Source organism: Haemorhous mexicanus, chromosome 9, assembly GCF_027477595.1.
Source record: "Haemorhous mexicanus isolate bHaeMex1 chromosome 9, bHaeMex1.pri, whole genome shotgun sequence".
NCBI classification, from domain to species: Eukaryota; Metazoa; Chordata; class Aves; order Passeriformes; family Fringillidae; genus Haemorhous; species Haemorhous mexicanus.
This window is the reverse complement of record NC_082349.1, coordinates 10,888,819-10,912,507: the sequence shown is the minus strand read 5'-3', so window position 1 is coordinate 10,912,507 and position 23,689 is coordinate 10,888,819. Positions and strand designations below refer to the sequence as shown.

The window sequence follows — 23,689 nt, the reverse complement described above, 5'->3', positions numbered from 1 at the left end:
AGCCAAGGAGAGGTCAGTGTCCCTAGACAGGCTGTGTTAAGCACTCGGCCCTGTACACACTCAAAGGCATTTGCTGCTAACGCTGTACTGCCAGGTCCCAGTCCCTGACACAAACGCTGGCGGATTCCTGGCAGCACCCGCTGGCTGCGGCGGCTTTTCCAGGGTTCTGGATGGCCGGACGGTGCTGGCCGACCGCCCTGGCGTGGGCCGGGCCTGGTGCTGCTCCAGCTTCAGTCTGCGTTCTCTGCCAAGCGTTTGCCAAGTATCAAATTCTACTCTGGCTTTGTTTACACACGGAAACTGTAGGAGTATGATTAGCGGGGTTCGTGTGCTCGGCTGGCAGATGTCTGTTGGGTGTCACCGCTCCGCGCCCGAAACTCACCCGCTCGCTGCAGCACCCAAATACTCGGGGTTAGCGTCCACTTCGCGCTGAGCGCCCGCGGGACCGGGATCGGTTTCACCCGGCGACACTCCCCGAGGCCCGGAAGCGGAGAGCGGGCGGGATACAGAGGGGATATGGGTGGGATACGGGTGGGATGCCGGCGGCCTCATGCCGGTGCCCCGTCGTGCCTGCGCGGGCTGAGCGTGCCCCGAAGCGGCACCGGCTCGAACGCCCCCTAGCAACTGCCTGGGCCCGCCTGCCTAGCAACCGCCCCGCGCCCGGCCTCCTGATTCGCCGGCCGGCCCCGGGCGACCGTCGAATTCCTATTGGCTGCGAAGAGGGCAGTGAGCAGCGATTGGCTGCGGCGGCGGAGGGAAGAGGCGGGGCGGCAGGGCGGGGTTCGGGCGGAGCGGCACGGCCGCGGTGGCGTCGGCGGTCTGCAGGGTTCTTTGGCCGCGTGGTGCGGAGGGATACGTCGGACGGACGTAGGTACGAGGGTCGGCGGGGACAGCAGAGGAGCGGGACGCGCTGCCGACGTGAGCACGGCGGGCGGGGACTCGGGTTCCGCCTCGCCGGCCGGGCCGGGCCGGGCGGGAGGAGGAGGAGGAGGAGGAGGGGGGGGAGGAGGGGGTGAGTCGGTGGCGTTCTCCGCCGTGAGAGGGAGAGCGAGCCGTGGGCTACTGACGGGCACGCGTCCTCCGCCAATGAGGAGGCAGGGCCGATGCGGACCCCGCGGCGATTGGCCGGCGGGCGGGAGGGGAGGGGCGGGTACGGTGTCCCGCCCCCCGCAAGGACACCCCCGCCTCCTCCGCGCAGGGCCGGCCCGGCATCATGGCCTCGGAGCTGGAGAGCCTCAACCCCGGGCAGCGCATCATGACCTTCCGCCCCACCATGGAGGAGTTCCGCGACTTCAGCCGCTACATCGCCTACGTGGAGTCGCAGGGCGCCCACCGCGCTGGCCTGGCCAAGGTGCGACACTCCCTCTTCCCTCGGGCGGAGGCCTCGCCGCCGGCCCCGGGCCGCGCACCGACCGCCTCCGCCCTTTGTTTACGCCGCGGCGCCGATGGGGCGGGCGCGCCCCGGCCGGGGCTCGGCCCGAGTTCCCCGAGTTTGACGCTGTTCCCGGCCGCGGCCGCCGCTCCCGGCCCGTGTGTCCCCGCAGATCGTGCCGCCTAAGGAGTGGAAGCCGCGGCAGTGCTACGATGACATCGACGAGCTCGTCATCCCCGCGCCCATCCAGCAGGTGGTGACGGGGCAGTCCGGGCTCTTCACGCAGTACAACATCCAGAAGAAGGCCATGACGGTCCGCGAGTTCCGCAGGATCGCCAACAGTGACAAGTATGGCCGGTCTCGGGCACGTGGAGTTAGGAATGGTCTGGGTTGGAAGGGGCATTAAATACCACCTGGTTCCCCACCTTGTCAGAGGCAGGGACTCTTTTCTCAAGAACAGGTTGCTGAGGCCCCCATCCAAGCAGGCTTTGAACACTTGTAAGGATGGAGCATCCACAGCTCCCCACAGGGACCAGGTCCTCGGTAAGGTCTGGGGTCAGCAGTGTGAACATCATGCCCCAGGCAGGTGAGGTTGCTTGTGCAGCGGGCTGTGTGCATGGGGACCTGTGTCACTTTGTCACCTGTACAGCAAGATGACGTGTAATGACAGCAGAACTTTCTGTTTGTGCTGTGGGCTCCTGTCTGTCCCCAGTAGCTAGACCATTGAAATACTTAGTAGTGGGGAAAGGAGTGCTCATGACATAAAAAAGGGGATGAAGATCACTCGAAAAGGAGTTAAAGCAAAAAAGCCTTTGCAGTAACTAGAAATAGCATTGGAATTGCCAGCTACAGTCGGTCCATCAAGGCTTTTTTTAGCTTTCAAAAGCAGTACGGACCAGGTATTTTAGAGTTGTGTTTAATAGAATAGTTTGATGAAAGTTACTGTTTTACATTTTGTATGTAACTGTCTGGAATCTATGTATATAGACACACGTTAGATGTTGTTAAGAATAAATTTGATCCCCTAGAGCTACATATAGTCCAGTATATAGTTAGCAGGGAATGAGCATCAAGAGCAGGTATTTTGTTGGTAAACAGAGCCTGTTTAACCATGGTGAGTCTGTGAAAATTTGCTAGTTTCACAGTGGCAGAAAACTTCGGGTTTGTTTGGGGTTTTTTTAAGTTGTTCTTTGTATCCTTTCTGGTTTTGACTGCATTGTTGCTTCTAAGTAGCTGCAGCTAGAAGGTGAAATTTTTCTGACCCCGGAAAAGTGCACAAAGCAAAAATGAAAGTAAACTGAGAAATGGGGAAAGTCATTTTCTTCCTGAAAGTTCCGTTCGAAAGTGTCACAGAAACAGCCATGACTGCTCTCACTGCTCATCTGGCTGGTAACACACATTAGGTATTTTTATTGTAGCTTTCCATTCTTTTAGCCGAGGAAAACATTGGGTCAGACTTGTCAAATATCAGACTGCAAAGCTGCATAATCTTTAGTACCTTTCTTGTTTTTTTCAGGTACTGCACACCCCGGTACACGGACTTTGAAGACCTTGAACGAAAATACTGGAAGAACCTTACGTTCAATGCCCCCATCTATGGGGCTGACGTTAATGGCACGCTCTACGACAAGGTAAGGAAGCTGTTCTGGTTTTCAGGTAACAGTTATCCTGGCACATTGCATTCCATAAATACTAATGTGGCATTTGACTCTTACCTTTTGGAACGAGTTAATGATAGTCTTAGCATAGTTCGAGCTTCTGGAGTAGGCAGCTGACAAAGGAAGCATTCTAAGGGACCTTTGCTAGCACTTCAATGTAAGGAAGCAAAAACCACTATTGCCCAAGCATTGCTTTGTCCTGAAAGGCATATGAGGGTTGGAAGGGTTCATCAGTGGATACATGCTGCTTTGGTATCCACTGGTGTGTGTATTTTTGTGGGACAGCTCTATAGCCATTAGGTGGTAGGATGATAACTGTAAAAAGACAATTTGCATTCTGCTGGCTTGTCTCCTAAGTTCTCATGATTTATTCTTTTAAAAGATGTTTGGAATGAAAAGTGGTTTTGTTAAAGAGGGTTCAGACATCAGCTCAGACTCAATCAACATCAGCTATTGTTCTCTGCTCTGTTAAGTCTGTAGCTTCATGATTATTTCTCCTTTGTAATCATTACTTTGACTGGTGATTCTTTTTCCCCTCCTTAAAGGCCAGTAAGCAATCACTGTGCAAGCCACCATGCAGAACTTAATGTTTAGGTGAACTAGCTCGCAGCTTGAGCTGTGTCATTCTGTGATGTGCTGTTTCAAAGTGTCTCTTAAGCTTTTGTAGACTGTCATCTCAGCTATGTGATTCTGTACTTTGTAATCCTTGTTTGACATGAGGCTTGACTTTTTCAGCATGTAGATGCATGGAATATTGGCAGATTGAATACAATCCTGGATATTGTTGAGAATGAAAGTGGCATAACCATTGAAGGAGTGAATACTCCTTACCTATATTTTGGCATGTGGAAAACTTCCTTTGCTTGGCACACCGAGGACATGGATCTCTACAGTATTAATTACTTGCATTTTGGGGAACCCAAGTCATGGTAAGATTTTCTAAGGAATCTTCTAGATGTAGAAAAGCAGTACCATAAAATATTGGAGTCAGTCACAAAGCTAAGAGTTCACTAAAATAATTATCAGTTCTCCAGCCTTGCTCTGCAGTTCTCTGTGATGACAAGAACACGTAAGGAGCTGCAGAGCAATGCATGTCCTCAGTAGAATTTGTTTGGTAACCTTCTAGAAGGGTCTAGTTGCTGTCCTGATGTAGAGAGTTTTTCTGAATTACAGTATAGTATGGATCCTGTCTGCTGTGGTAGGGCCAAAACTTGGCAACCTTGCTTATAATTTCCTGAGGCTCTAAAATGACCATACCAGAGGTATGATCACACAGGCACTGGGGGAACTGGCAGTTTTTAATAGACTTTGAACTGTAGCTGTTTATCATATATCTAAACATCAAACTAGTGGATGTCACTGGGTGGTTTGTCCAGTGTCTGAGCTTTCTCCATTCTTTTTAGGAGAGGCTCTTGAATTTCTCTGTACCATGGGTTGCATTTTAAGAGTGAATCATGCCCTTCTGTTCACAAATGAATTTTTCAAGTAGCTTCAGCAATTGTTTCCACGGCACTTTTGTTGGAAACTAGTATTTTTGGCTGCCTTTTATTACAAATTTGAAGAAACAAATAATAGCTAGCACAATGTGACCCATGAACAGCCCCATGCAGTGGCAGTAGCAGAGAAACATGAAACAGAATAGTTCAGTCTGTTGAACTATTTGGCCATTGCTTCTTCTACAGTAGTACTTGGAAGAAGTGAGCTTTGCTTGTATCTTTGATTAGTTTTGCAAGGAATCTATTCAGAATATAGCACTGTATTCCAGAGCGAAAGCAAACGAAGTGGTTTGATTTATTTATGGTAGTCATACCAGCCAGGAGTTTTGTGGCACCCATAAAAAGGTGTGTACAGGGAGAGACGTAGCTCTAAAGAGCACTCCATGAGTTATGCACATGTTAAGGATGTGACACCTGACCTAGTCCCATCTTTGAGCAGCTGAAAGAGGTGATTCCATTTTCTCTCTTGCCCTGTGTTCCTCCTTGCACTGAGTATACTGAGAGTACACTGCTGTGAACTGAGACAGTTCAGGAAGCACTCTTCCCTTTCTCATTGCAATTCATGTTTTGCTGCACAGATCTGCTAGTTATGTGCATCAGACTTTTTTACTTCCTTGATTGCTTGAGCGAAAGTTGTTAAAAGAAATGGTCAGCTTTTACATGTTGACTTTTCTTGGGATAGAAAGGTACAAGTCCTCAATGAAGATTTTTAGATTTATATCAAACTTTTGAAAAAGACAAGTATAGAGATAGAGAAATTTTTTTTAAAGTAATTCACATCTTGATGACTGATTACAATTTCCAGTCAGACTTTGAGATTTTGTTGTTGTCACTTGAACTTAACAGACTTGTTCTTACAACTGCAGGTACTCCATCCCTCCAGAGCATGGGAAAAGGCTGGAGAGACTTGCAAAAGGTAATCAGGCAGTTCATGTCCTGCCTTTTAATAAAGGTGGGATGGACAACTGCAGTGGGTTTCTTCTGTTTTAGAGAACATTGGCATGACTGAACTGATAGTTTGCCTTTTAGAATATAGATTACATTACTTCTGAATGTTTTCTTATAGGATACACACAAGAGAAGTTGTCACATTACAAATAATGAACTTGTGGTCTGTCTGACCTTAAATGAGAAAATCCTTGGCTATAGATTATTAAAACTGGAAAGTTATGGCCAAGGGGAGATCCTTCTATTTGAGGTCTTTTTTATGTTCTTTCAAACTGGCAGCTGTTAAAAGATAAATCTTAGGGATTTGTCATTTTTTTTCAGCATGCAAACTAGCACACTTCAAATAAGGTGATCCATATTTGTAGGGAAAAAGTGTCTAGACAGTAATTTTTCGTAAAACTGCTGAAAAATAAATGTAGTTTAAGCACAATGGTAACATCTCTCCTTGTCTTTATTTTAAACAGGTTTTTTCCCAGGAAGTGCCCAAAGCTGTGAAGCATTTCTCCGTCACAAGATGACTCTCATCTCTCCATCAATTCTGAAGAAATACGGAATTCCATTTGATAAGGTGTAGAAAACTAATCGTGGTTATACCAGCTTGATCAAGAGGTTCCTGCAGCCTTGTCTTGCTTCTGACAGCAGCCAGTAGCAGATGCTTAGAGAGGAAAATAGAAAGAGGCAGGGTATAAGGCAGTCCTTCCTATTGTACTTCCATTTGTCTGGTAGTTGGGGCCTGACGGAGTTTGGAACTGAAAAATCTGTCAAGGGCTCCTACAAACAAAAGCTTGGTTGTCTCTGATTTTTTTTTTTATTTTTTAAACTTAAAACTAAACATCATCTCCTCTGTTAGATTCACTTCACTGTTAGATGTGTATTCAGTGAAGTGAGTTTTTTCTTTTTTTGTTTCCCCTTTTCCCCTTTTAATTTTGTTTGTTGCAGTCTGCTTCCTCAATAGAAAATAAGGCTTGTCCCCTATTAATTTTTTAATTACATTAGTAACTTTATAGGCTTCCTTACTTTCTCAGGTAATGACCTGCCATTCCCCTTCCCACTCGCAGATATTAAAGATCTAGTCTTTGAGCTCTTATTCAGAAACACTGTATCATCTGCTGGGGCAGCTGAAGGGTTTTGTTGTCATAAGCTTTGGGGGGGGGGAAAAGGTGGGGGGAGGTGGATGTTGGAGAGCATGCAGTGGAAGGCTGACTGAGATTTGTACTCTAATGTGAACAGTAAATTTTCAAGTTCTGTGTGGATAGAAATTTACTCAAGCTTAGACACTGTTCAGCCAAACCTATAGCTGATACAGATAAGTATCTTTTTGAACTTAATATAGTTGGTGATGGTATTTTGTATGTGTAGCCATTTCTGTGCTAAATTGACCAGTTGTGTTGTGTGTTAGTAAAAAAACTGTTGAGCGTGCCTTTTCAGTAAACAGATATTTAACATAAGTAGCATAAAAGTGAAGGTCAGTAGTATGTCCATTGCAGAAGGGAGCTCCAGCCACCATCTGTGAGTTGGATTTTTGGGTGTGCTGCAGAGGGGGGTACAGGAGCTCCTTTTAATCATATTCACCAAGTACCTTCTTAGACTCTGAATAACACTGTGATGTCTCAATTGTCTTCTAGGTGACACAGGAGGCTGGAGAGTTCATGATAACCTTTCCTTATAGCTATCATGCTGGCTTTAACCATGGCTTTAACTGTGCTGAATCTACCAACTTTGCTACTCTTCGGTGGATTGAGTACGGGAAGCAGTCGGTGCTGGTGAGTGGTCTGTTGGCATCATTAAGCCCCCACTGTTTGTTTTAGGAGAGTGGTTTCCAGCCTTTTAAGATGTGATGTCTGCTTTCTCATAAAGTAGCAACATCCAGGCAGAGTCCTGCTTAGTGCCTTGTGTCAATCATGGATAGCATGTAACATGTTTTGTAACTTTGTATAACTTTTTGTAAGTCTGTGCTACTCATGCGAGGTTTCAGAGAAAAGCCTGGAGCTGGTTGTCTTTCCACAGGTAAAAGAGTATGCTTGGTGGGCAGAGCCCATCAGTATTTTTCTCCACTATTTTAACCATTATTTATTGACTGTTTAGCCTGCAATGCTGCTTCAGTAACTTAAATGACTTATCAAAATAAGTATCTTGGCTGAATCTTTAAAGTGAATAGTGTTACATCCCTGTAGAGGTGCCTGTCAGACAAGGTTTACGTTTCCAGAAGCTACATTGAAGTGAATGCTTTGAAGCACTAGTTGTAACCATGCCTAGGGGAAGGGAACCTCTACTGCTCTGGGTAGGCTCAGGGTTTGTGTGGCTCTGATTTCTTCATTATAGTCTCGGGTTTTGTGGCTTGTTTCTATATGAGTTCATTTTAAAACACTCAGCTTCTATCAGCAACTGTGTAAAACGACTGATGAGCTTTCTGTCCTAGCTGTTGTGATAACATCTGGTTTTCTGATTCTTGTTTTTTGCTGCCTTTTCTGCCATTTTTAGTAACCTAATATATACCGTTTTGATTTTTCTGGGAAAGTCTTGAGAGTTCTGGGGCTCAATTACATGTGAGTGTGGGATTTTTTTCCTTAAAGTCTTGAAAGAAAAATGCTAGAGAAATGCAGAGTAGAATTTTTAAGTATTTGGCCTTACCTTATTATTTTGTGTGACTTCAGTGCTCATGTCGGAAGGACATGGTGAAGATCTCCATGGATGTGTTTGTGAGGAAGTACCAGCCAGATCGTTACAAGCTTTGGAAAGCTGGGAAGGACGTGACTGTCATTGACCACGCTCTTCCAACCCCAGAGGCAGCAGAGTTCCTTAAAGGGGATCTCATGCAAAAAGTCAAGAGTGGGAAACAGTATGCTGAGGAGATGGAAACAGAAGAGATGTGTAAAGAGGAGGTGGATGGGGATGAGACGAAAAGGTACAGCTTTATATAATCCTCTGCTTTTCTCTTGGGTTCTTGGAATTTGAATCCAGTTGCAATTAAATGTTTGCCATTCTGATAGAACAGTGAGAGTTAGCAATAATCTTTTTTCCTGGAAGAGACAGGGTTTACTCTTAATATTTTTTTACTATTTAAGTTCACATTAATAGATAGTCTGTGGTAGGCAGGAAACACACCAGCTTGGAAGGTAGTTCTTCATCTTGGGACAGACCTCCAAAGCCTGGGTTGGCAGTGTGTACCCTGCACTGACAGGCCAGTAGAAAAAGGGGTTGTATTGAGATCATGGGACAGTACTTGCTAGCAAATTCTGGTACGATCAGTGCTGCAAGCTGTGGTATTGGTGTACAGTTCCTGGTTGCTGAGGGTCAACAGGTTAATCATCTTACATTTTGCAGTCAAATCTTTTTTAGTCAGTGCCAGTTATTGTTCCTAAAGCTATGGATTTTTTTGTTGTTAGGTTTGATTTGTTTGGGGTTTTGTTTGGAGGGAGTTTTTTTGTTTAAGGTAAAGAATGCCTGGCTAGAGAGAGCATAGCTGCCTTAATACACGATTAGCATGCTGAGAAGTCATCTTTAGGGATTACTGACTTTTCCTCTGTAAAGGCAAAGAAAACACTTCAGAATAATTTGGAAACTATTTTGCTTTCCAGAGGCTGTCTCATAAAACACTGGTCCAAACCAGACTGTATTTTTTGCTTTCACACAGAAATGTAACACATTTATGTGTTTGCTAACCTGACACAGGGTTTTGTCTTCTGCAGCATCCCCAAGCACCGCATAGGAACAAAAAGGCACAGGGTCTGCCTGGAAGTGCCTCAGGAGGTGAGTGAGAGTGAGGCCTTCCCCAAGGAGGAGCTGAGCTCTACACAGTATGAAGCAGACATGGCAGAGCCTCGTGAGAGGCCTACAAGTGAATTTGTGCAGCAAGGTGAACAAAGGATCAAACTTCCAGGTAACTGTGTGCCAGGCTTGTCTGGGGCACTCTTCAGTGTGATGCTAGTTGGTAGGATGCTTGTGTGTCCAAAAAAGCAGACGCTAGTTTGTCAGAGCCATTGGTATAGCTCCTCAGAAATTTACTGTTATAAGACTTGGAATAGTACCATTTTCTAGTTTTTGGTTTTTATTCTTTATTTTGCCTGCCTGCATACAGAAATTTATTAGATGCCTCAGTAGTCTGAGCTCCTTTTTATCTCTCTTGAGCAATGTGACCTGTTTGTAGGAATTGCTTAGTAAAACATATGCACACTTCCTGGTAGTGTGGGTCTGGTATGCTTTACAGGTATGTTGCTTGTAATTTTGTAATAAGTAGGCTGGACAAAATTCATGTAGCTTGTAATGGATGAGTTATCCTTGCTATTAGGGGAGGAGCAAGAGGCCTGTGCAACAACACAGGAACAAAGAAAACACATGTGATACCCCCTGTTGTATTTTGTTTTCCAGCCCTTTGCAGCTTGTATTTAATAATCTTCTATTGGTTTCTGGGTTTGTTTTTCTAGTAAGTCTTCCATGAATGTTTGTAATCTCTTACACACAGTAACATATGGCCAGGAGTTGGGCTCTTTTAACTACGTACACATCTGTATAAAGGATCATCTCTGTTTATTTGAACTCACTGTCTGATGCTTTGATTTATATACCCTGGTTCTTGTGACGGGAGAGGCAATGGGCAGATGCTTTTATCCTCTCTGACTAAGCAATGTATGACTTTATAGGTGTTTGAATTAATCAGCTACTCTTTATATGATGTGCTGTTGCTTTTTTGCGTGTAGTAGTTTGCTTTTCTGTTTGGCTTTGTGCAAATAGTTGCAGAAATGTTCTCTTTCTGCTCAGACTTCAGAAAAAGTCAGTCTGTCTCTTGTTCCAGATCGTGTGGACTCAGCCAAATTTGAAGAATTGAAACCGGTGAAGCTTGAGGAAGAAGAGCAAGAAGCAGCTGCACTGGATCTCTCCATTTCACATGCTTCAAATTCCACTTCAGTGTTGCCAGCTTCAAAGCAGAGTGCTACATCCAGCGTTCAGTCCAGCTCACCTTCCTACTCTTCAGACTCGGAATCGTCTGATCTGTTGGCGAAACGAACTGTTCCTGGGCCAGCCGGGGTGTTCACAGTGCACAGCTATGCCAAGGGGGATGCCAGCGGCTCCGACAGCGAACAGACTTCCGGGAGGAAAGCCACTGCCAGCTCCAGTGTCAATGAGCAAGAACTGACAGAGGTATGAGAGGCAAAAGAACTGAAAGTTGGAGGGCTGTAATTCCATGGTCAGGAATTTGCTGTGACAACACTTCCTATCTGTGCAGATGACAATTTCATCCCACTGGTGCATAGCAAATTGCACCTCTGGGTTTTGCTCAACACACAAGAATTCACATTAAAGCCTTATATAATTAGCCCTTCAAGTGAGCAAGGAGACCACCTGTCTTGAGAGCTTGTCTAAACTATTTAAGTGCTCTAATGGAAAGGATAGCCTAATGTTTTTTGACTTGGTAGTGTTACAGAATGATTGAGGTCTTTTTGTACTAAGAGACACCTGTTTGTATCTAAAATGAATCTGGTTTGTTCCAGTTTTTATTGCAAGCACATTCATGTGATGAGGAGTTTTTAGTATAAAATTGCATACATGGATACATCTCTGTGTCCTTTTAAAAGACGAGGATACAACAAAAATATTGGTTGGGAGAATGGAAATCTGAGTGTTAAAAAGCTGACAATGAATGTTTAATAAAACAGCCTAAGAGAAGAGTTAGAATCTTATCTGGTAGTGTCTTTCCGATATTTTGTTTTCTTGTTTAAATCTGTGTTTAGAGAATGGGAGGCCAGTAATGACTTCTGAGAAGTCAAGAATTACACCAAAGGAACAGCAGATAGACCAATCTTGATAATTAAGCTGAAACTGAGAGAGTTGTCATGGCTATTTAAACTGAAGACATTCTGTTGCAGATACTGATGTCTCAATCACATGCTCTGTACATGGAAAAGGTGAAATTTTAGTGGGTGTGGATTGTTTTTCCCAGGGTGGTGTACTTTGAAACAAATTTTCCATTAGGTGGTAACTGTGAGTGCTAAGTTCAATATTTCTTGGAAGTCTTGTGTCCAACTCTGTTTAAGAGAACAGAGGTAATGATTGTTATGCTCCCTTCTGGCTTCATTTATGAAAAGAAGATATTTAAACATAAGTAGGATGTATTTAATCCAAGATTTACTTATTCTTTTAAAAGAACAGCAGATTTTAAAAAAGGGTAGGCTCTTACCTACAGGAAAACTTTTTGGACTGATGAAATCATTACCTTTACTGACCTGCTTGTCAGGTTAGTAGTAATTTTGTCAGTGTGTCACTTGTTTTTGTATGGGGCTAAGGGAAGAGGAAATAGCTGTTCTTGCAATCTCCTTCTTCCAGTCTGTCTGGTAAGACATCAAGGCAATTAATAAGCAGAAAGGATTAAAGTGTCTTTCATTTAAAATAACCCTTTTAGTTTGACGTGTCTGTGAGCTCTGTATTTTTTCTAGATTTTGTTTTGTTTTGTTTTGTTTTTACTTTTAAATTTGGAATATTTTAAGTGACACACAAACTGAGGCTTCTCCAGAATTCATGAGACTTCTTATCATGGCTCTTTTAAGTTGAACATCCAACTTGTCTTTCTTTGTTTCTGTCTTTTACATGATTCTTTAAAGAAACAGACATGCATGAAAAGCTACACTGGGACCTGTGAAAAGTGTCCATTCTGCTGACTTGACAGAACTAGTACAGCTCTGTCCAGTTTTTCATAGCAGAAGTGCTCTGAGCACTCTGAAAAAGAGTTTAGAGCTGAAGTTACTTTGTTGGAAATGAAACTGTGGAAGCATGTGTGCATTTTGAAGAAGTTTCTCTAAGTTCAAAGTAAATTCCTTCCAGAATGGTGTCAAAAGGGCACATGCTAACTGACAGCTGAATTTCTTTCCTGGTCCAGGTGGGAAAGGAGTACTTAAGCTCCATGAAGGAGAGTAAGAAGTCCAAGGGTCGTCGCCAGCCATTGAGCAAACTCCCCCGTCATCACCCACTCTTGGTCAAAGACTGCATCAGTGATGATGGTAAGTAAAGCCTTGTGCTCCTTGGGAAATTGGAGAGGGGGTCTCAGCTTCTGTGGGCAGTGTGGGATATTCTAGTAAGTAACTGCTGATAAACAGGAGTCAGTAAGTGACAGTTTTGCCTCCTAGATAAGGTGCATATCTCATTGTATCTTTAAACTTTTCTCTCAAATGGTGTCATCTTTCTTTCCTGTATTTTCTTTGGAAAGCAAAATTAAACCGGTACCAGAGACTGTTGCCTAACTGCGTCTGCCTTAGAATATTCCAGTCACTGATGTAAATATTTGGGATTTAAAAAAAAACCTCTAATGCCAAATTCTTTGGAGCATGATTTTAATTTTGATGTAGATGTAATTTGGAGCTGGTTCTCCCCTGTTGCTTGATTAGTAGAAGCCTCTTAGAAAGGAGACTGAGTTACTGGCTTCCATCACCCTTCTGTCAGTTTCTTTCTGGCAGTCTTTCTTTCATCTCCATTCATAGCTTCTTGCCTTATTTAGTTTCATTTACAAGAAGAACATCTATAAAAGGCCATACAGTCACTGCGTGACTGCTCTCTTATCACAGAGGCATCAGAGCAGCTAACTCCTGAAGAAGAGGCTGAGGAGACAGAAGCATGGGCCAAGCCCCTGAGCCAGCTGTGGCAGAATCGGCCGCCAAACTTTGAGGCTGAGAAAGAATACAATCGCACCATGGCGCAGCAGCCCCCGTATTGTGCTGTCTGTATGCTCTTCCAGGCGTATCAGGTATGAAACCAAGACACTTCATGCTATCACAGAGGGAACAGAGTAGGTGCTGCTGTGGTTTTAAATATGTGGGTTTGTATATTGCCAGTTAACAAAAACTGTGTCAGTGTTGCAGTCTTCCCCAGGAGCTGTTCCAGGAGAGCACAAGTGGGTAAACATCCTTAGATCTGTGATGGGCCCCTGTGGGTTCCCAGGGGCTTGCTCAGCTGTTCAGCAGAAGCTTTTGTGTTTTGTGGCTTTTGTTCAAACCACAGAATGGAGCTTAAATGTTGCTGGAGCTGACTATAAAATCTCACTTCTCCTTTCCAGACTGACTTCTTCACTTCTAAAATGTTTTTAAGAAAATACTTTCGGTGTTCTCATAGTACATGGTCTTTGATGAGCTGGCAAGGAAGAAAACCTTTTACTTAAAAGAGTTTAGGGTTGTGTTTGTAGATAATATAGATTGACAGCTGTCTGGTCTTGGAGTGTATCCATGACAGCAGCATGGGATGGGTTGCAGAAGTTTTTGTCATGCTGAATAAATGTGCAGGCAGGAGTCCCTCAATGAATTTTTTGATTTACCCAAGATAAATAAATTTAAGTTAGCTTGAACAGTTGTCTGTATGTTTGACCCGCAACTTTGAGGTAGTTTGACCCTTCCCATACACTAAGCATATTTGATTCATTTGTGATGGCTGCATAGCTGTGGTGGCACTAGAAACATGTTCACCACAGTTTTGGAAATAAAGACCTCACATTTTTGTTGCAGATTTATATTTCATATAGTTCCTAATTTTAATGAAAACCACAGACCATAGTTTCTGTTCAGTCTTGCTATTTCTGTCTGAGAGTAAGTTCTTAGGAATGGAAATTCTCCTTAGGAACTGTGTGGTACATGAAGATTTTACTAGTGCTGAAAGATATAAAGTTAGCAATTTGAGGACAGTTGAAGTTCCCTGAAGATCTTTTTTGTAAGTTGCTGTTGAGCAGAAAACTCTTAGCTGCAGGTTTTCAAATGTCTGTCTACACCAGGCAGTGGAGCAGAAAATCTTCCAAGATTTGAGCTGCGGTTAGAGTCTTTGTTCCAATTTCAGAAAGTCTGGAGCAACTCTGGAAACTCACTTCAGTTACCCATTCAAATAAAAAATTGGCACAGAATGCCAGACAAGTATGCACTTTCCTTTGGGAAGAAGAGTATCTGCTGCTTGGGGAAAAAAAGTTATTATTTTCTTAAAATTTGGTACAGATTTCCCTCAGTCATTTTGTCTTTTGCTTGACATGCAACGTAAATTTAAATAATGAAGTTTTACAGAATTAGACTAAACAAGACTTGAAGAAAAGATGTCCCTTTCCTTCCAACTGTGAGCATTACCTGGACTTTTTCTCCCCTGCTTTTGAGGCACTGTAGGACGGACAGTGTAGATTCATTCTGCTACTGCAATTTCTGCTAAAAGTAATTTTAAAAGATTAGGCAAGCTACTTTTGTGGTAGCCTAAAAGGTACAAAAGGTGGTTTAAACATTTTTTTAAAGAGAAAAATTAATTTCTCTTTAGAGTGTTCAGAGGAGTAGCTTTAATGGAAATACACATCTGTAAACTTTGAATGTCTTAGCTGTTTGATTTGACAGTGATTTAGAAGAATAAATTATGAAAGATTAGCCTGAAAGTCTCCTGAGCTTTATATGGGAAACTGCATTTTCAATCTGTTTATTTTCCAGGAACAAATTAGTTTTAAAGCCCATTTGACTTGTTCCAAATTACACTGGGGAAAAAGTAATGGGGATTGTAGTAGGTGTCTATTTGTGTTTTGGTAATCCTTCATATTGAGATAAGATAAGTGTACACTGATGAATAGCAGTGTTGTGATCCTCTTTATTACAGGGGGAATTTGCAGAAGAGGTGTTGCCTACAGAGCATGAGGTGGGCTTGGTGATTCTTCTGTCAGAAAAAAAGCAGTTTGATGTGTATATTGTTGCTCATTAGAGGGATGCAATTCAGACTTTCAGTGTAGTATTAAGTAGAGTAGAAATTAATTTCATTCTGAAGCCACAGCAGCTGAGAATTTTATAAATAAAACTATGCATGGTAATAAATAGTTATAAACGTAACTCTATTTTCACCTAACCTACCAACTCTATGATCTTTCAGTACCTTTTTTTTTTCTTTAAACTGGATATATGTATGAAATAATGTGTGAGTAAAGATAATGTGAGACTATTTTACTTGTAAAATTTAAATTCATCCCTCACAGGCAGAATGTGAAGGCAGCAGTCAAAACTCTGGAGTAACTCCAGCTGCTGCAGATGGGAAGATCCGAACTAAACCCCTGATTCCTGAAATGTGCTTTACTGCAACTGGCTGCAGCACTGACCTCAATCTTTCAACTCCCTACCTGGAGGAAGATGGAACCAGCGTACTCATCACCTGCAAGAACTGCCATGTCTGTGTTCATGCAAGTGAGTGCATCCTGGTGTTACCCTAAGCCCTGGTGTTCTCCGTACTGAGCCTGTACATCATAGCAGGCCTCTGCCACTGATCTAATTTACAAATAGACCAAGTTCAGCCCAAGTTAGCAGAGGAATAAATACTTGGGTCTTGGCCTGTGGGGTAAGCAGTTGGCTCCATGGGTGGCTTCAAATACACGGCGTCATCCTGGGGCTTATTGATTTTGATTTCTGCTTTATTTCTGGGCCCAAGGGAAATTGGTTTGAGTTTAAATAAACTCCTAAATGAGATGTGTCTGTTCTAGGTTGTTATGGTGTATCCCCTGACAAGGCCACTGAAGACTGGATGTGCTCCCGGTGTACAGAAAATGCGTTAGAAGAGGTAAAGTTTTTCACAGATGGAGTCTGGTAGATCTGGGAGCTTGGCTACAAAGTTAGTTCACATAGTGTTGTGGGTATTGGTTTTTTTAATTATCCTGTGAAAAGAACATAATTTAGAGAATGTTTAGGAGCCAGTCTCTTGTGTTTTGGTACTTTTAAACCATAATGTTATCCTTTTAAGTAATGCAAAGTTGCTGAGCTCAGAGGGAAGATGTTCTGCATTAATGTGGGAATAGCTCCATTTTCTGTCTGAGTTTATGGTAGCTACTATTTCTAAGCCAGAAAATAACTTGTGTTAATAATTAGGCAGGTATGCACATGTGAAGAATGCAAGAAGAATGGGATTCCCTCAACCAGCTGTATAGACTTTAGGTCAGTGGAATGGGTCAGCCTTTTGATCATTATTTCCTTATGTTTGTTCCAGAGCCAATTGCTCATCCTGAAAGGATATAGGGTATTGCAGGTGTAAAAGGAACCCATAACAAACAAGTTGACCCTTCAGTGGTAGTTTCTGCTTGCTTTCAACAGACTTGGAGTCTGTATTTGTTGCCCTAAGGGCAGTAACTTTTGAGAGCTGAGGAGCTAATCTGTACAAGGTAGTTAGCTCTCTTCTGACAGCAAAATAATTTTCTTCCTCTGGATGTGCATTTTGAGGTGGAAGTTCTGCAGCAAGTGTTGTGCACTAGCTAATGCTTTCTTCTTTACTCCAGGACTGCTGTTTGTGTTCCTTAAGAGGAGGAGCATTGCAGAGAGCCAATGATGACAAGTGAGTGTTCCCGATTTTCTTGATTTTAAGGAGAGGCTCAGTTTCTAAGTATCCGAGGGTAAGCTGGTAAACTGCATTTGGTGTAACAGTGACTAACAGCACCCTTCACACTTTGTGTGTACCGTTGTGTTCTCACGAAGCAGTTCTTACGTCTTTAGGTAATGCCTGGTTCTCATTCTGTTGGTAGCAGCTGTGAATTGCATTGCATTTGATAGAGCTGTAACATGTAGAGGTATAACCTACCACATAAAAATAAGGTTCCAAGTGAACTAACATCTCTCAGTACCTTCCCTATGGAGGATTTTGATTTTCCATCTTTATTTGTGGTTACAGTAATGACAAAGGGCAGCCATAGTTTTTAGTACAACATTGAAATTCAAGGTACCTCTACAGCAACATGTGCATACAGCTGCCTGTCCTGTGTCCTTTGGGCGGATCATCTAAAGTTATTTGAATGCAATATAGTAGTCGGGCAGACTTGTAGCACCATGAAATAAATGAAGCTTGGCCATGCAGCCTTTTATTATACAGGAGTCACTGACTTGCTTTCCTGTTAAGCCTGTTAGTTGTAGATTTTAAGTATGAAGAAATCTTGGGTTTGCCCTACATGTGACCTGTTAGTAGCATTCAGAAGATTACACTGGTCATCCTCAGAGGTTATTTATTGTGGTTTATATGACAAATTTGAACAGAACTGTATTTACTTAAACTCCAAAGCATCTTCTGTTGGCTCAGTGCATATTCATTTCTTTTTCCTCTCTTCTGTCCTGACAGGTGGGTTCATGTGATGTGTGCTGTGGCTGTACTGGAGGCAAAATTTGTGAACATCGCAGAGCGAAGTCCTGTAGATGTTGGCAAAATCCCCCTGCAACGTTTCAGACTGGTAAAGATCACCTGTGCTGCATCAGTGGTGTCTCTGATCCATTCAGAATCTGAGGGGTTTTGCTTATCCCATCAAACCCAAGTCATCTTGGTTCAGTCTCCAGACTGAACTGTATAATCTGCTCAACTCTGTATGAGAGATGGCAGTTACTCCTATTGCCTTTTTTTTTTTTTAATTTTCCTTGTTCTAGTATGTGTTTATTCACATGAAGAGCCAGCAAAAGGGTTTTCAGTGTGTGGCAGGTAACATGCTTGTTTTTCTCCTCCCTAGTATTCAACTTGCTTAGTTGACTGCTTTTGAGCACTGAAATGCTTCAGGATATGTGAGGCATTCCTGTAATGGGTGAAGGTCTTCAGCAGGAAAGCAACTGTACTTAACTCTTAACATCTCAGTATTGAGGGGAAAATGACTCTGCTGTGCATATGCATTGCAGATAACATTCTTTTTCTACAACTGCCCTGAAGGCCCAATTGAGTAGTGACAGAATTTTAACTGTTACCGCTGTGGTAATTTCCCATTCTTCTAATGTTATTGCTTGTATTTATGTAACTTTTTAGTCAAGTGCTGAAAGGTCCTATTGAGTTGGAGCATTGCAAGCTGATCTAATCTAAGATCTGTTACTGGCATCTTTAGGTTGCATGCTTTGTTCGTGTTGAGCTGGTAGATATTTAATTTACATTTTTCCTCTATTTCATTACTTTACTTTTATGAATTATTGCCTTGGGATAAACTAAAACTGTTAGCTGCCTGCTTCTGTTTAGTCAGAAAACAGCAGTGTTTTCTAACAGGCTAAATGGCACAGCTATTATATAATAAGCTGTTAGCTAGCCCTTGGTGTGTGGTAAAACCTAGTACCAACCAATAATCTCTAGTTTCATGTCCACAGAAATGCATCTTCTGCAAGAAAAGGAGAAAGAGAATTGCGGGTTGCTGTGTACAGTGTTCACATGGCCGGTGTCCCACATCCTTTCATGTCAGCTGTGCCCAAGCAGCAGGAGTCATGATGCAGCCTGATGACTGGCCGTTTGTTGTCTTCATTACCTGCTTCAGGCATAAGACTCCATCTCAGGCTGAGGTGTGTAGGTGTGTTATTCCCAAGATTTGAACTGCAGTGTCGTGGAGGCACTGAGAAGTTTTTGATTCTGTGATTATTTTGAAACTTCATTGAAGGCTTGGCTGTCTCACAGTACATAATGTAATCTAGCAGTGTTTGTCTTGGATTCTGATCTCAACCTTGCTGCTACTCTGATCTTAGTCAGGTGCTTTATTGTACTTTGGTTTGCAGACCAGAAGGACTGGAAGCATCACATCCCTCCTGTGGCTGCTGTAATGAGAAACATGAGTGAGATTTATGCTGTGATTCCTAATATGCAGGAGTTAGTGCTGGTACTCAAGCAGTCTGGATGAGTCATCACAGAATTTGCCATTTAAGTGATTGATTAGTTTCTAAAGCTGCCATGCAGCCTTTTTAACCAAAATCACCAACAATCTATTAGAGAATGTTTTCTGTAAGGGCCTTCCATTGCTCTGAAGAATGAGAACCTAATTTACTAAGTAAGTTAAGGACAGTAGTACATAACAGATTAGGTATTTAACATTCCAGAGGCAGAACTTCTCTTAAAATGTTGCTGATGATGGCTGAAGTAGAGTAGCTCACCTGAACCAAAATCCTTGCTTTGTTGTCTGCCAGCACTGCAGCCATGGTCTTCAACACATTTGTTATTGAGTCATTGTATAAGAAGTGATTTTTCTCTTTTCAGCGAGCTAAGGCTGCACTCCAGGATCTGTCCCCTGGACAGATAGTCATCAGTAAGCACAAGAATGGTCGCTTCTATCAGTGTGAAGTGGTCAGCCTTGCAAAGGAGACTTTCTATGAGGTCAACTTTGATGATGGCTCCTTCAGCGATAACCTGTACCCAGAGGACATTGTGGTATGTTGAGCAGTGGTGTTGTGGTATAGGACAATGGTATGAGTCAGTTCTTGCTGCTGTAGAGCAGACACCTCAGGGGATCTGGTAATTGTTCCCTGGGTCCTGTAGTGGCTGAGCTGTTCTGCAGGATGGCCTTAGGGATGTTACCTGAGAATGACTTAACTGAGGCCATATAGGGACAGGTATAACAGGGAGTGCTGCTAATCTCTGGCTGCTTAGCAATGGTAGGCCTGAAAGAAAACTTGCTGATACTTGCATGCCATCTCCAGTCAAATACTTTGAAGTTACCACTGTTGGGATTTAAATGCAGATGATATAATTGGATGTCTCTCAGCCTAGTTCTCCATCTCCTGAAATGGAGAATTGTTGGGGTGGTGTGCAGTGTGACCCCTTGGTGGTTTGCTGAATCTTCACATAAAGAAGCTGCTTACCTTCCTTGTCTCTCCCATCTTCCCTCTTCATTCTAGAGTAGAGATTGTCTTCAGTTAGGTCCCCCTGCTGAAGGGGAAGTCGTGCAGGTGAGATGGACAGACGGACAAGTTTATGGAGCCAAGTTTGTCGCATCACATGCTATCCAGATGTACCAGGTACAAAATTGCTGTCTAAAAACTCATCACTCAGAACAAGCCAATCATGTTGATAGGGTTGCTATAGGGGTGTCATGCTTAAACACTCCAGGGTAAGTTACTCTGTGTTAGCAATGACAGATGCTGGCAGCAGTTGCTGGAAGTGATTGCTTGCAGCTTTATGTACCTCTCGCTACCTACTTGAAAGTGCCCACTTCTGAAAACTGCTGGTCTGCAATTCTTCATCAGATTCTTTCTGTAGTTTAAACTACTTAAAATAAGTTTATTTTGCTTTTCTCTAGGGAGAGTGCACCATGCCTTTCATGCTTCCAAAGGGATGAATATTCAGGCTGTATTATAGCGAACAGCCAAACTGTCTTGTCAGGTGTTAAAAGAATATCCCAAAACTTGCTGGATTATTTTTGTCATGAGATTATTGAGGTTTCATTGATTCAAGTCTGTTGCAGTGTGCATAGCTGCATATGTATCTTATAAAATTCAAGTGGTAGATGATTATTTCATGAGAGAACTTAGTGGGGAGAAGGCAACTTCTAGAAAGCTGTGGTTCTAACTTGAGACTTCTGACAGAACAAATTCTGGTTCTCTACTAGGTGGAATTTGAAGATGGTTCACAGCTGATGGTGAAAAGGGATGATGTATACACTCTTGAAGAGGAGCTTCCTAAGAGAGTGAAGTCAAGGCTGGTAGGTAAACAGGGTACAAATTCTACTAAAGAAGTAGAATTTGTTTTAATTTGTGCTTGAACAGCAACCTGAGCATGTGGCGGCAGCAAAATACAATCTGGTGCTCTCCTTAATCATTGCAAATCTCAGTAGTTGATCAGGCTACAAAAACAAAGTTCTGTCTCGCTCTGGAGGGAATTTCTCCTTCTGCGGGGGTGTGAGTTTGTATCACAGAGTCACAGATTGAGAGAGCATGCCTTTTCATACTTGCATTCCTAAGTTCCATTGTCTACTTCCATTGCAAAGAATGGCCAAGTTCCTTCACTTACCCTCTGTTCTGAGAAGATCTTAGTGAGGTTGCATTAAAAGAGCTGGCTGTTTCTTGACACTGTAAAATAATTCAGGTGAGAAGGGACCCCTTCTCAAGTCTCCAGACACCTGTTCCATACAGGGGTAATTTTCAGAAAGGGTTGTTCAGGGGTGTCTCCAGTTAAGTTTTGATTATCAATAAGGGTGGAGATCCCACACTCTGTTTTACCCCACCGCTTTACACTTCCCACTACAAAAGTTGTAGTTACAAACAGCTCACTGGAGTGTCTTGCTTTACAGCACAAACATGCACACCCTGATGCAGATCTGTTGGCAGGCACACAGACTATTAGAGGCTTAAGAAAGAATGTATTACAGCTGAGTTCTGTAACCAGGTGTTTAAACATGCCTGCTCCATAAAGCAGAAATTGTACTAGATTGTTTGAAATTTGGAACAGCTGACTCTGTTTATTACTCTAAGAAAGTGATTGTGAATTTAAATTAAGTGCTCTGTTACATTTGAAACTTGAGGTTCTTCAGATCTCTACTTATGGTTCACTTAAACATATCCCCAGACTTGTAAATCCAGTTTCTTAAATAATTTTCTTTTTGTGTTAAGTCAGTTTTTGAAGAAAGCTGAATGTTCCCATGTATCTTGGCTTGGAGGATTTGGAGACAGGGATTTCATCTGTGCTCTAGTGACTAATTCTGTCTTTTTCTCTTAGTCAATCGCTTCAGATATGCGCTTCACAGAGATCTTTGAAGAGAAGGAGGTCAGTCAAGAGAGGAAGAGACAAAGAGTGATCAATTCACGCTACCGTGAAGATTATATTGAACCTGCCTTGTACCGGGCCATCATGGAGTAAACGCTGCCTGTGGCAGAGGAAGAAGATGCCCACCTCCCCCAAGGATTTAAACGTTCCAGTACAACAGGCCATATTTGGATGCTTTGAATCCAGGGTTTCCTCTGGGGTTTTGTTTTTTTATATTTTAAGGAAGCTAAAAGGCTGATGCTCTGCAGTAGCTGTAAGGCAGCTGTTGTATAGCGAAAGAGATCCCATTTGCTGAAGCTGATGCCTGCAGACTTCCGGTCTGAAGTTGGGTCCTTACCAAATAAGCTGGCTTGGGGATGTTGCTTTCATCTTGTTGAACAGTCTTGCTTTTTATTTAGAGACAATTTTGACAGGTGGCAAACTCTTTGGGGAGTTGTTGCCAGAAATCCTGGCAGCTGCAGAATAGTGTGGTCTATTGTTTTAACTGAATAATGTTCCTGAATTTAGGAGTCTCCCTGGTGACCACACCTGGGCTTGAGCAGGCAGTATTACTGGTGCTGGAAATGGAACCTCTTTTATATTTATATCCTTTTTTTTTTTTTTTTTTGTCGCAAGCAGCTTCAGTCTCTTGTTTCTCAGCACCTCCTTTCTGAGGTTGAGTTGTAGGCTGTTCAAATCTGAACAGACTGGAGGTGCTTGTGTGAACAGGTGAAATGTGAAATTGAATCCTGTAGGACAAATTATTTAACCTTCCATTTAATATTTTTGTTCTGATAGTGCTTTTGACTTACTTAATCATAAGTTTAATTGTTAATAGTATGTGCCTCAGAACCAGTGAAATCTCTCTGGAGCCTTGTGAAGTGCAGCCTTCTAACAAGAATAGGTGTTCAGCTCCCACTAGACATTCAGCTCCCAAAGAGTTTGTTTTGAGTTTCTCTAAGGCAATATGACTATAAAGGGACAGTCCTAACTCTCCCTTCTTGAGATCCAAGCATCACAGTGTTGGGGATGACAGGGCAGCGGTATCTGAAGCAGTGCTGCTCTGGGGCAGCACTGTCTATTGTGTGTCCACAGGCTTTTGCTTGCAGCAGCTAATACTGGGTCTGAGACAGGTGAAGTATGCACTGAGCTGTGTGTTCTAACTGAAAGGCTGTGCAGTGCTCTTCTGAAGCAGGAGTGCTGCCGTGTTGCTGTCTGGCAAAGGTTACTGTAGCATTTTTATAGAGTATTAGGACACGTCTCAGTTGTGGTGGAGAGAATTTGCTACCCCAGCCATAGGAAGCTGAGTTGAGCTGGGTAGTAGGTGTACCTGGAAGATGTGCCAACTTGCTCCTAATAATTTAAGCATTAACACACCACAGTAGGAGCAGTGTAAATACATGTTCCTTTCCCGTTCTGTAGGAAAGGGATTTTAGGCTGTGGAGCAGATTGGCCACCTTCTTTTTGCATGGAATGTGGGGTGGATTTTCCTACTGGAGAAAATCATGATTGTGTGTTCTCCAGAAACTGTTCAAGAGGAGAATTTTCTAATGAAACAGACCTAATGCATCCCTGCTTCTATAGGGACATGGCAATGTGTCTGCAAAGTCTGGATTTGTAACTTTTTTCCTTTTGTTACATAGGAACGCTATAAACCAAACCCTTCTGAAACCCCGGTGCATCAATTTGTGATTAGCAATAAAATGTAGTATTGAGTAGTGATACAACTCTTGATCAGAAAAGAAATAAACTGCAACTTTTATACAGAAAATCTTTAGCCCTACGTT

The 23,689-nt window shown here is 42.9% G+C and overlaps 1 protein-coding gene across 3 annotated transcripts; it reads left to right on the top strand.

The window, feature by feature from the left end:
- The first annotated feature begins 751 nt into the window (after positions 1-751).
- KDM4A (lysine demethylase 4A) lies at positions 752-23,673 on the top strand. 3 transcript variants are annotated; one of them, XM_059853983.1, is made up of 22 exons: positions 752-871; positions 1,199-1,351; positions 1,545-1,720; positions 2,889-3,003; positions 3,766-3,959; positions 5,393-5,442; positions 5,939-6,042; positions 7,100-7,237; positions 8,129-8,379; positions 9,164-9,354; positions 10,267-10,613; positions 12,346-12,466; positions 13,028-13,206; positions 15,439-15,643; positions 15,937-16,013; positions 16,723-16,778; positions 17,553-17,661; positions 18,548-18,736; positions 19,422-19,592; positions 20,060-20,179; positions 20,770-20,862; positions 21,876-23,673. In XM_059853983.1, the coding sequence occupies exons 2-22, from the start codon at positions 1,214-1,216 to the stop codon at positions 22,014-22,016; spliced, it is 3,165 nt and encodes a 1,054-aa protein (XP_059709966.1). In that variant the 5' UTR covers positions 752-871; positions 1,199-1,213; the 3' UTR covers positions 22,017-23,673. The 3 variants fall into 3 exon arrangements, with proteins under 3 accessions (XP_059709966.1, XP_059709967.1, XP_059709965.1); XM_059853984.1 differs by having other exon boundaries at positions 777-867; XM_059853982.1 differs by lacking the exon at positions 752-871 and adding an exon at positions 900-918.
- Positions 23,674-23,689: the final 16 nt, after the last annotated feature.

What these genes read in the sequence shown, in the direction of transcription:
- KDM4A (XM_059853983.1), top strand. Translation starts at nt 1,214, where the DNA reads ATGGCCTCGGAGCTGGAGAGCCTCAACCCCGGGCAGCGCATCATGACC. An exon ending in ACGGAATTCCATTTGATAAG is followed by an intron (nt 6,043 to 7,099) that starts GTGTAGAAAACT and finishes ATTGTCTTCTAG; the next exon opens with GTGACACAGGAGGCTGGAGA. An exon ending in AGACTGCATCAGTGATGATG is followed by an intron (nt 12,467 to 13,027) that starts GTAAGTAAAGCC and finishes CTCTTATCACAG; the next exon opens with AGGCATCAGAGCAGCTAACT.